The following is a 10,982-nucleotide window of genomic DNA, read 5'->3' as shown; positions in this document are numbered from 1 at the left end:
GGATAGGATAGGATAGGATAGGATAGGATAGGATAGGATAGGATAGGATAGGATAGGATAGGATAGGATAGGATAGGATAGGATAGGATAGGATAGGACAGGACAGGATAGGATAGAAAGACTGGCTTTTACTTGACTTAATAAGCAGGATTATTACTGAATGAGTTTGGATTTTTTGTCAGAACACTATTTTTTCCAATATATTTTGACAGAGCCCTCAGCTATGAGAAACTACTGACTGTAGATACCCTCTGCCAGAATGATGAATCTATTTCCAGTAAGCTAGTTGCTTCATCTTGCTGGATATACTCTTGAGCATTTATCACGCAACTCCCTTAATCCAAACCAGTTGTGTACATATTTTGTAATTGATGAACTGCTGACAGTAAATAATATTCATACAAAATCAACTATTTGTTAAATAAAAAAAATACTATTTAACAATTTTTGTACCAAAACTTAGCAGTCTTGTAGTTACTGACTCTTTTCACATGAACAAGAGTCATCTAAAACTGTGTTTATAATTATTGCAACATTGACTATACACCATTTCAGGTAAGAACACATTTACATTGCAACTGTATGTTAAATACTTTCATCAGCACAGTGAGTAATACCAGATCACTAGTCCTTGAAATAACATGTCAATAAATTTGTGAAGATGAAACAACTCTTCTCCCATCAAATTCTGCTCTACATTTAGATGAAATGCCTTGGTTAAGTAATGTCTTTGAAGACTGGGTGTTACTTCCTTTAGCTCTGATTGTAGTTGGCAGGCATTATATGTTCTTTGTGTATCACCAAAACAGAACATCTATCTGTGGTGTACTCTCTATGTTTTCTTCATAAATTCATGCAACTTGGTGGGTTGGGCATATTTTAGTGTGTTGTTTGCATCTGATTAATTTGCTCTTACTGCTCTTGTGTGCACATATATCTTACCCCTGCTACTGAATATATGTGATAGATGCAGTGAACTGTTGGCTTCTGTTCTGTGAATATTAATCAAAGAATATGCTCCTCTGCTTAATGGCTTTGCAGTGTAGGAGGCAGCCAAACAAGTCTTATTTTTTTTGCTCTTTAATCATTATTGTGTAAGATACTGGCAAGAACAGTTTTTTTCATCTATAAACACTATTTCATGCTTAAACATATCCATTGTTTGGTCAAAGTTATGAAATATTGTTGCTCAATGAAATTTTGTTTTCAGCATTTCCTGGTAAAGCAGTAATAGAAGAGATAAAACAGTAAAGGAAGGGGGAGATGATTAAGTAGAAAAAATATTGGGCATAGCATGCAAGGAAGAAGCAGAAGATGCGGAGTCAGTAAATTCAACCTCATATGGTTTCAGGTCTTATGATTTGGACAAATAGTTTTCTTTAATCAAAAGCCAAACCGGATGCTTTTCTAGATTCCATGGCTGTGGTGAAAGGAATAATTTTTGACTGAAGTATTCTTAAGGAGAATAAGGATAGACATTTGCTATGTTCAGATATCTGCTTAAAATGTGTATGAGAACAGATATTGATTAGAGTGTGACAGCTTATTTGGGTGAGAAATTAAAAGACATCTTCAATAGTTAAGTAAAAAAGCCAGTAAATGTTTGTTTGTGATGATGGTGGTACAGCTGAGTATCAGAAGTAGCGAGTTTCTTGAAAGCACAGCTCACATTTTTATGACAAGTAGGTCTGTTATAAATTTGATAGATACAGCTTTAGTCATTCTCCATGAATCCCAGCAGTGAGGCAGCCAAGGCTGATGGGAAGGCTTGTGCTTAAGGGTTCATAGCTTTTTTTTTCTTGGTGTTCTTGGCAGGGGGTTGCTTTGGTGTGCATCCCCCACCCCCTTCAGAAAAATGTCCCTACAGTAAGGCCTTTCTGTAAGTTGTGCTGTTAGCAAAATCTTAGTTCTAGCACTATCACTAGCTTAGCTCTAGAGAACTAGCAGAATTAGCAGAATTTATGGAATAGGAATTTCTCTTGCCATTGCTTGTTGCCCTTGACCGTTAGGACAGTCTTGCAGTTCACAGAAAAACAATAGTTGGAAGCTGAATCATTGAATCACAAAAACTTTTTTGTTTGTTTCCAGTCAGTTTATTTATCTCAGAGATGTATTTAAAGTATTTTCAGGAAATATCAGTAAGATGATTCTATTGAATGGCTTCAATAAAATACTTAATCCACTATTATCTAGTGGAAATTAATATATTTTGCTACTTGAACGCACATTTATTCAGTGTTGTACCACCTCCCTTTGAACAACTCCTATAAATACTCCTCTTGCATATATACATATATTTACATTTGAATATATTAGCATGCTCTTGCAGAAATAGCTATTTGGAAAGAAATTTTTGCTTACAGACTGTTTGAATAAATTGAGTATTTCTTTCAGATCCATGTCAAAATGGTAGACCTTGTGTGTTTTAAAAATGCTTTCTTCTGGATGAAGGCCACTTCCACTGGTTTAATTCATACAAACATCTGCTTCTGTGATTTTGAATCTACATCTTCCATTTTGATAATGATTAATCCCACATTCTCAGTGTTTGTTAGTTCTCAAAAGTTAATTGTTAGTCCAGCTAAGAAGTCTTCATGTCTGGTTAATGTGGTTACTGCTTACTGACCTTCTGAAAATGCTGATATGCCAAAGAATTTTTTAATGTACTAAGAACAGCTAACTAAAGTTAGATACCTTTCTCTGCTGATTGTCCTTCCCTAGTTTTTGTAATCATGCTTTAAGATTGCAATAATAATATGGAAGTAAGAAGAGACAAAACCATGGCTTCTTTGAGAGCTTCCCTAGTAGTGAGTTTAGTTTAGTTTACATGTAAATGTTGTCCCTAAGGTGCAAATTTTAGTATGGACTATGGGCTTGTTAAGGTATATATTCTTTTTTAAGTACAGTTCTTCAAAAGTGGTAATTGATATCATAAAAATATACAGTGTTAAAAAAATCCAGAGGTTTTGGATATGCCGGTTACTGGCAAGTAGCTTCCACTCAGCTTTTGCCTGATATGAGTAAGGTAACTTGTCTGTAGTAGAACAGAACCTCTTTTAATAGTACCTCTTTTCAGTTATTTACATGTCTTTCTAAGAAACAGGACAATTGATTTCAACTTAGATGTAGTTTCAAAACTGCAGAAGGCATTTGGTAACGACTTCTGTGCTAATTTAATTCCTGTGTGTTCATGTAATTGTTTATGGAATTTAAAATGAAAATACTTAAACTGAACAATGCATCTGCATTTGTGGTGTAGATAAATGGGAAACTAATACTTGCATTTTCTCTTTTTGCAAACTCTAGGGGGGACACAGAGATTACCTCGCACAATTGGAGTGTCATTGGCAAAAGAACTAATCTTCTCCGCACGTGTTGTGGATGGTGAGGAAGCAAAATCAATAGGATTGATTAGCCACGTGGTAGAACAGAATGAAGCAGGGGATGCTGCATACAAAAGAGCATTAGCTCTGGCAAAAGAATTCTTACCTCAGGTACGACAGGTTATTTTGATCTTGGTTTTTACTTTGTACCAAATATTAAGACTGAAAAAGACACAGCTGTATTAAAAAAAAACTGACATGAAGTTGTGTATTAAAAAGCCATGCTAGTCACATGACAAGCAAAGAAGTTTTCTATTTTGTGTATTGAGTGGTGTTATTTGGTAATAATTTCATAGTGAAGAAAAAGCTTCCATCAGTCCTTGTCTCATCATGATCTGGTCTGTGTTTTCATTGTGCGTTTTGGCTTTCAACTTTTAAACAAAAAAAAATGCACAGGTTTTATTTTTTAGTACAGCAATTGTCTTAATAGGTCATTCTGTTGCTGTTGAACACTTCAGAGGAGAGGCAAAGAAGTCCATATGAAAGTGGATATATCTCAGTGTAACTTCTGTTTGGAAAACATAAAGCTAAATGGATTTTCAGTATTAAAGCAAAGCCCATTTATTAGTGGAAAATTTGCTTTCTGTCCTTTGTATATATGCTTGATGAAAGATTCATGCTCTTTTTGTCATTCATTCTAAGTGACATTCTATCTTAGTCTTTCATAAAAGAATTGAAGGGGGATTTGCTGAATTCCTGTGCTTTAGAACTTAAAAATTTTAGTGAGAAGCACAAGTATGACCCTTACGGTAGTAGGTGATTGCTCCCTGTTACCATAGGCTGCAAGCTGTTAGTTCAGAGTAGGAATGTGAGTTTGGAGCTTTTGATAAACCTGCTTTTCAAGTAAAGAGTCCCAGGTAGCAAATCTGTTGGAGGCGGAAGAAGAAAACAATTAATAAACCACTTTATTGGATCACAAGTGTAACAGCTAAAATTTTTAATTGAAAATTTAAAATGTTATAGCTTAAATATGGCATTTAAAGATGGTTGTTTGTGTCTTGAGCAGGGACATAGGACTGACCTTGCAAAGACCTCTAGTGATGTATCTTAAGGTGGCCTTTCTGAGCCTTGTTTTGAGGGGAATTGGCCAAGCTTGACAAATGTGGACACACTCATCACCTTTGAAACATAAACCAAACACAATGCTTTAATTAGGTTCTTTTGAAAATAGTTTGCTTTTACTTTTTCTCAGTATTCAGCCTATCAGTGTGGAAGCAAATGTCTTCTATAGTGATGAAATCTAGGATATTTGACCCATTACTTTAAATTTAATGAGAGTCCAAAGTGTAGGTCGCGATATAAGAACATTGAGGTACAGACTCTCCAGCTACACATCTTGTAGGTTTTGGTCATATGTGAATAAACTTTTTCTTTCCTTTTAGGGACCAGTAGCAATGAGAGTTGCAAAACTGGCTATCAATCAGGGAATGGAGGTAAGGATCTGTACTTTCCGTGAGAGTAAGCAGAAATCAGGTTGGCAACAGTTCTGTTGTGGTGATTTTTTTCTAGAACTGTTCTAGTTTCTCACTGTATAGTCTTTCAAAATCTCTTTGGTCAAAACTTTCTAAAGGATGAAATGCAGTTTTATTATGTCTCAGACTCCCTAGATGCTGATTTCTGTAACGAAGCTTAGTAGCCTCATGCCTGCTCAGGAGTAGTGCACCCTGCTAATTATGAATACTAGAAACTAAACATAAACTACTATGAACAAATTGTATTTCAAATCCTGGGTGGGAAACAACGATCAAAGTTACACTCTGTTGAGTCTGTCAATGCTCTCAATTCAGCTTTCAGGCTGAAGGGCATGTATTTGTTTTAATAGTTTAATAGAGCTCAGTGTTAAAGTTGTATCTGGAGTTTGATTTCATGTTTGATTCTGATTGCTGTTCCTTTTTGTACGCTATTGGCCTAGCTCTAAAGCTCATTAAAATCCAGTCCTGAAGACATCTGGACATGTGTTTTACTGAAGGCATATGGATCCTCTTGCTGAGTTCAGCAGGACTGTCCATATTTAAAGTTAAGTTCTGCAGCAGAACACCCTGTAGCTCAACCGGGTAAAAGGAAAAGGGCATCACACTGTATGCAACATCTGAAAACAAGAAGACAAATTTAAGAATGGTCCTTTCTTTCTTAAAAGTCCCAAAAGCAACCAGCAATATAATTGAGTTCCACCAGTAAGTTGTGGCGTGAGAACCAAACTCCGATGCTGTTGTGCAAAGAGTGTGTTTGTTAGGTTTCCATAGGAAGTAATGATGGAATTCAGGATTTATTTCAGTGGTACCCAAGGTTCAAAGTGCAACAAGATAAATTATCTGGCTACCAGATATAGTGGACTGAAAGGTCAAAATGATGATGTTTATAGAATTATGGACATTACGGTTAGAAAGATTCTGTATGATCATCTCCAGTTCAATCTTGAGGCCACAAGACAAAGATCTACTGTATCAAAACCAACCAAGGCACACGATCATCCAAGCTATTGTTACAAAACTTCCATGGCACAGATTTTACGGCTTCCTTTGGTAACCTATCCTATAGCTTATCTCCCCTTGAAAATTGCTTGTGGTGTGTGGCCACAGTCCTTCCAGTGGTCAAGTGGAGAACTAATGAGTTCTGCAGCAGCTGATGCTTCAGACAGACAGAGAAATACTGAGGGCAAAATTCAGCTTTTTCAACTGTTCAGGCCAGCTCACAAAGAAAATAAATGTATTAAAAATAGATGATGATGCAGAATGGCCATTGGCCTCTTTTTTCCTCTATTTTAAATCCCTCTAAGCTCTAATTTATATTTTTTGTGGCATGGCGTCGTGTTTTTATATGACATTTTGAAGATAACTTAGAACAGATTTTAAATAATCATGCAGTACATCTTTTCCCCTGTAGTAAGTGAAATTATTACAAATGTGCAGGTAGCTAACGATTGTTACCTACCCAGTTGATTTGTAGCAAAGAGCATACATTTTTTTGAGTGTATTACATACTAATTGTATTGCCAAATAGGGAAGCTGTTAGAGAAATACTAACCACTGTCACCACATGTCAATGTAGCATTTCTGTGTTAAAGTAAGGTAGAAGAACTTTGCAGAAGTGTTATAATATGTGGCATACAGAAACACAGTATTTATATGAGCTGTCTGGAAATAATATATAATAAATATAAAAAATATTCCTTTAAAAAACTTTGTATTCTTTTCCTCAGGTCGACTTAGTAACAGGTTTAGCAATTGAAGAAGCTTGTTATGCTCAGGTATGTAAATATGATTACACCAAAAAAACCCACAGAAAATAGGCTTTGTTGATGCCTGTTATGAAACATGGAAATTCAAGTAGGAATTGCTCTATGATTTCTTCTGCAAACATTTTGGCATTGTGTTTAGACTTTCCATCTACTTGTTCTGATTTTGTAAGGAATTTCAGGAAGGAGGTGTAGTTGAGCACAATAACATGTCCCTGCCAGGACTGGTAGGGTGAAGGTAGTGAGGCACTATTAGCAGTCAAACATTGCCATGCATCTAGTCCAAGAACTGCCTTCCTTTTGCTTTGTTTTGGTTTGACATGAAATAACACGAAGGGCAGTTCATTACCATGCCCCTAATGGCATATGTGCTAACCAACAGAAAATCAAGACAAACCCCCTTGCCTGTGAAACATGGGAATGATGTGTTTGAAATTGAATGTTCTTGGCCTTTGAGACAAGTTTTTGATGACGGAAATAGAAGCATCGGCTTTAGATGCTTGTTTAAGGCATATGGTGATCTGATTAATAGCCTCCTTCCCCCCAAAAAACAAAACAAACAGAACAAAACAAACAAACAAACACGAAAACAAAAAACCTACCACTGAAACATCAAAAAACAAACCCTAAAGAGTTTCTTGCAGACATCTGTTTGGAGAAAAGGTAGTCCTCTCGAATTGTTTCACAGCCATATGTCATGCCTTTGAAGTGTCTGGTGCTTTCCTGTCTCTGACTACATAGCTTTTAATTTTTCTGTTGTATTATATGTGGCATCCTGGGTATGTTGAAAAACAAGGATTTGTATGCTAATATTTTTCTTGGTGTTGTTTTTGGTGTCTATAATGAAGTGTTACTCTGCTCATTGCAGACTATTCCAACAAAAGATAGAATTGAAGGTCTTCTTGCGTTTAAGGAGAAGAGACCTCCTCGCTACAAGGGAGAATAAAAGAATCTGATGCCTTTAAAACACAGGGGGATAAAAGTACTTCTATGAGGACCATTAAGGTGCACTTTGCATCTGCACCTGGAATATCACAGCCACCAAAGTACAGCAAACCATACAGATGTTACAACATTTTGAATGTGTGTCAGCTCATGCTCATTACAGTTTCTCATGGTTTTGATCTGTGTATTGGCAAGGTCACAGGTTCATGCAGCATTTTCAAAATTTTGCGTGTATGAAACATACCATTCCACAGTTGAACAAAGCTCTGTAAATTCTTTACGTAGACAAAAACGTATCTGTGATGTTAAGCATAAATCTGCTGTATCATTTTATCGAAGCAAGAGCAACTACTGAACACCAAAAATAAGAAATTGTACCAAATATGCATTTAAATGATTCTGTATATCAGTAAAAATCATATTTGAGTATTCTACCCGAATATGTACATTGTTAATAAAGCTAAGGGAAATGAAAAGGATTATTGTTTGGAAAATGTTAAGCTTAGTTTATCTTATTTACACTATCTTTAGTAAAATGAAATTCACTTCAGCACATAATGGTGTCCTTTTGATTAAATCGTTGCCATTATATTAATTTAACTGTATTAAATTAAACATTTTCGAGGCCAGCCTTTAATTATACATCTTGTATGTTAAACCTGTCTTTGTCTTGCATTCTTCCAACATATCATCTGATCAGCACTGTCAGCTGTGAAGGAACTTCATTTCACTTGACCCAGTTATTTTAATTTTTTGATGATTGTATTAAAGATGATCGTGGAGGGATGTGACTAATGCACTGTTAAAGAAACTAGAATTATATTAATCTGCAGAATATTACTTTTGCAGGTTCTAGGAATGTATATTTATATACAAGAGGGATGATATTGAAACGTTCTTTATTCTGTGGTGGCCTCAGAGTTCTTTTCATATATCGAAAGAGAAATGCTGTAGGTTACGAGGTGAGAAAACTGTTGTGGTTCATACTCTATATTTGCAGTGGACATGGCATATACAGCAAATGTCTGGAAATAACCTCGTTGAAAGTATTTTTGTTAACTTGACTGGAAAATAAACATGGCTTAGCAGTTGGAGGCTGTCTTTTTATGTGAAAACAAATTTATTTGTGTTTGGATACCATTGGCTCATGAAACTTGTGAGTGCTTTGCTGTTTCTGCAACATTAACTATGGTCACTGTCCATATCTGTGATGATAAAGCAGCTCATCAACATGAAATGACAAGAACTCATTTACATTCATATTTAGACATACCATTACATGTAAATTGATTATAACTGGTAGAGCTCACACTTTGTTGACTGGTAAACTTGCTGAGTCGATCATTTCATGCACAATAATTTGCAAATAAAGTACTGGTGCTTGTTTTGATAGTCATATAAAGCCTAGAGGGTCATTTTCTTCTGTTTTTGAAATGCTAACATGTCATTTTCATTTTTACTGACTAGGAAATAATTATGTTAATAGGAAAAAAAATATTAAGTCTGTGCTGACGGATTTCTGTTTCATAACTTTGATATACAGTGTGGTTGTTGAGCTGCCTCTTTTTCTAACAAGCACTGATTAAGGAGCTTCTGTGAATATCCATTTAAAAACATCTAATAACCTTAAATACTGTGGCATAAGACTGTGTAGATTCATGCCTTTAAGTAGTAGTTTTGATCTCAGAAAATAATTTTGCTGTCGCAGTGGTCTCTCCATTCCTTTTCTCAGGAGGAGATAGTGTCATATCATAGCAATTTGAGTCCCTGCTTTGAAGTCAAGAGTTTGAATATTATTACAAAGTGAGTGTCAGTCAGACAGTTTTTAAAGATACTTTGGAGTGATGTTGAAACAGTTTTGAAGGATCAATATTTTAGCAAAAGATGTGTTAATCGCTATCTCCGTTATTAAGTGACGTGTTATGATGTCTGCAGTGCTCATGATTAGTAGCAATATTAGAACTCTGCTTCCACAACAGGGTGATTTGTAAGAGAAATGCTCTTATAAAGGCTGACTTGTCCACATGAAAGGTACGATCTGGCAAATCATCCTTCAAGCACCTGCGCTCGACTCTTTCAGTTCCTGGTAAAGCCATGCTTTTCTCCACTCTAAATCCACTCCATGGATGAGTAAGCCCTGGTCCCCTCTGGTTTCCTGAAATGTTATCTCATGGTCCCTGCGCAGAAGCATCTTTTTCTCCTGCGTCTGTTGAGCTCAAGTGGATAGTGAGTTCTTCTGCACTTCACTGAGTTGGATATTGAAAAGTTATAACACAGGTAGGTCCATTACCTTCAGCTTATAACGTCTCAGGAGTGTAAGTTCAACTTACTAAATTGCCTAGAAATTCTCAGATTCATGCAGAAGGTAATGTGTGACTTTATATAACACATACAATTTTAGCCTTTAGTCTGTCAAGCCATTTGTATTTTCAATGTTATTGAAGTAACTCACATTCTTTGTAGTTTTACTAAATTTCTGGATAAAGTTTTCATGATTATCTGCATGGCTTAAGTCACTTCAATACTTTTGAGTAACTCACCTGCTATGAAGAATAGTGGTGTTTTATTTATTCTAAGGCTATGTAATGACACATCTTGGAGATGTTGTTCTGTGGAACATTTCTGTGACATTTGCTGAGCCATTGGTGCCCAATTGTTGCTGAAATTCTGTCAGTCTGTGTGGCATTACTCATAGTCCTACACCAAGGTTCATGTCAGTGCTTTTCTAGAACTGCTTTTAACCAGCTGCATTCAGAATAGTAAACATCACGATGTATCATTCTCAGCTGCTTCATATTTTACTCAGTCATTGCTCTTTGATTCATTTAATCGTAGTCAGATTTGTTGAAGAGAACAACATAGGAGAGGGCAGAATATCATGCTACTTGGAGTCTGGTTTTGGGAGACCTAGGGAGTAAAGTAAAGGGTTTGATACTAGTGTCACTTCACACACCAAACCCAACTCCCAGATGCGAAGTGAAAAGAGTAATTGAAAGATCTTAATTTATCAACACATAGTTTTTATTTCATTCCTTTTCCATTCAAGCAAACGGCTGAAAAGGTGTCTGCTGAGATTAGACAGAGGATTTATTTACAATTTTAAAAGATGTACTTGAAAATCATTGTTCTTTCGTATGGTGTGCAGGGAACAAGATGTGCTTTCCTGTCTCACTGGTGGAATTTTAGCCCTGTTCTTGTACCTTATGACAGTGCTGAAAAGCTACAGGGCTTCATTGTCTACTGAGGCTGATGCAGTCAGTGTAGTCGAGGTGTGATAATGTTCGTGGTGATGTGGTTATTTTAAGATGTTCTTTTTCTGCACACTTTTAGAACTATCTCCAAAAATGAGAAAAGGGATAATTGCAAGCAGATAAACCAAAAGAAGAGTTGTGTTCAGCTAAAGGTAATGAAATTCCTCT

General features: G+C 36.0%; 1 protein-coding gene across 1 annotated transcript in view; it reads left to right on the top strand.

Moving 5' to 3' along the window:
• Nucleotides 1-9,187, top strand: part of AUH (AU RNA binding methylglutaconyl-CoA hydratase) — a gene marked incomplete at its 5' end in the record, with an annotated part of 111,764 nt that extends 102,577 nt beyond the window's left edge. The window contains 4 exons of the mRNA XM_027671011.1: nt 3,307-3,494; nt 4,766-4,816; nt 6,583-6,630; nt 7,487-9,187. Coding sequence (XP_027526812.1) covers nt 3,307-3,494; nt 4,766-4,816; nt 6,583-6,630; nt 7,487-7,564 — 365 coding nt within the window. The remainder of the gene's footprint in view (nt 1-3,306; nt 3,495-4,765; nt 4,817-6,582; nt 6,631-7,486) is intronic.
• Nucleotides 9,188-10,982: the final 1,795 nt, after the last annotated feature.

The sequence above is a fragment of the Neopelma chrysocephalum genome, unplaced genomic scaffold, assembly GCF_003984885.1.
Source record: "Neopelma chrysocephalum unplaced genomic scaffold, ASM398488v2 Primary Assembly neopelma1_97017, whole genome shotgun sequence".
NCBI classification, from domain to species: Eukaryota; Metazoa; Chordata; class Aves; order Passeriformes; family Pipridae; genus Neopelma; species Neopelma chrysocephalum.
Note: the sequence above shows the minus strand (reverse complement) of the source record. Positions and strands in the feature narration are given on the sequence as shown.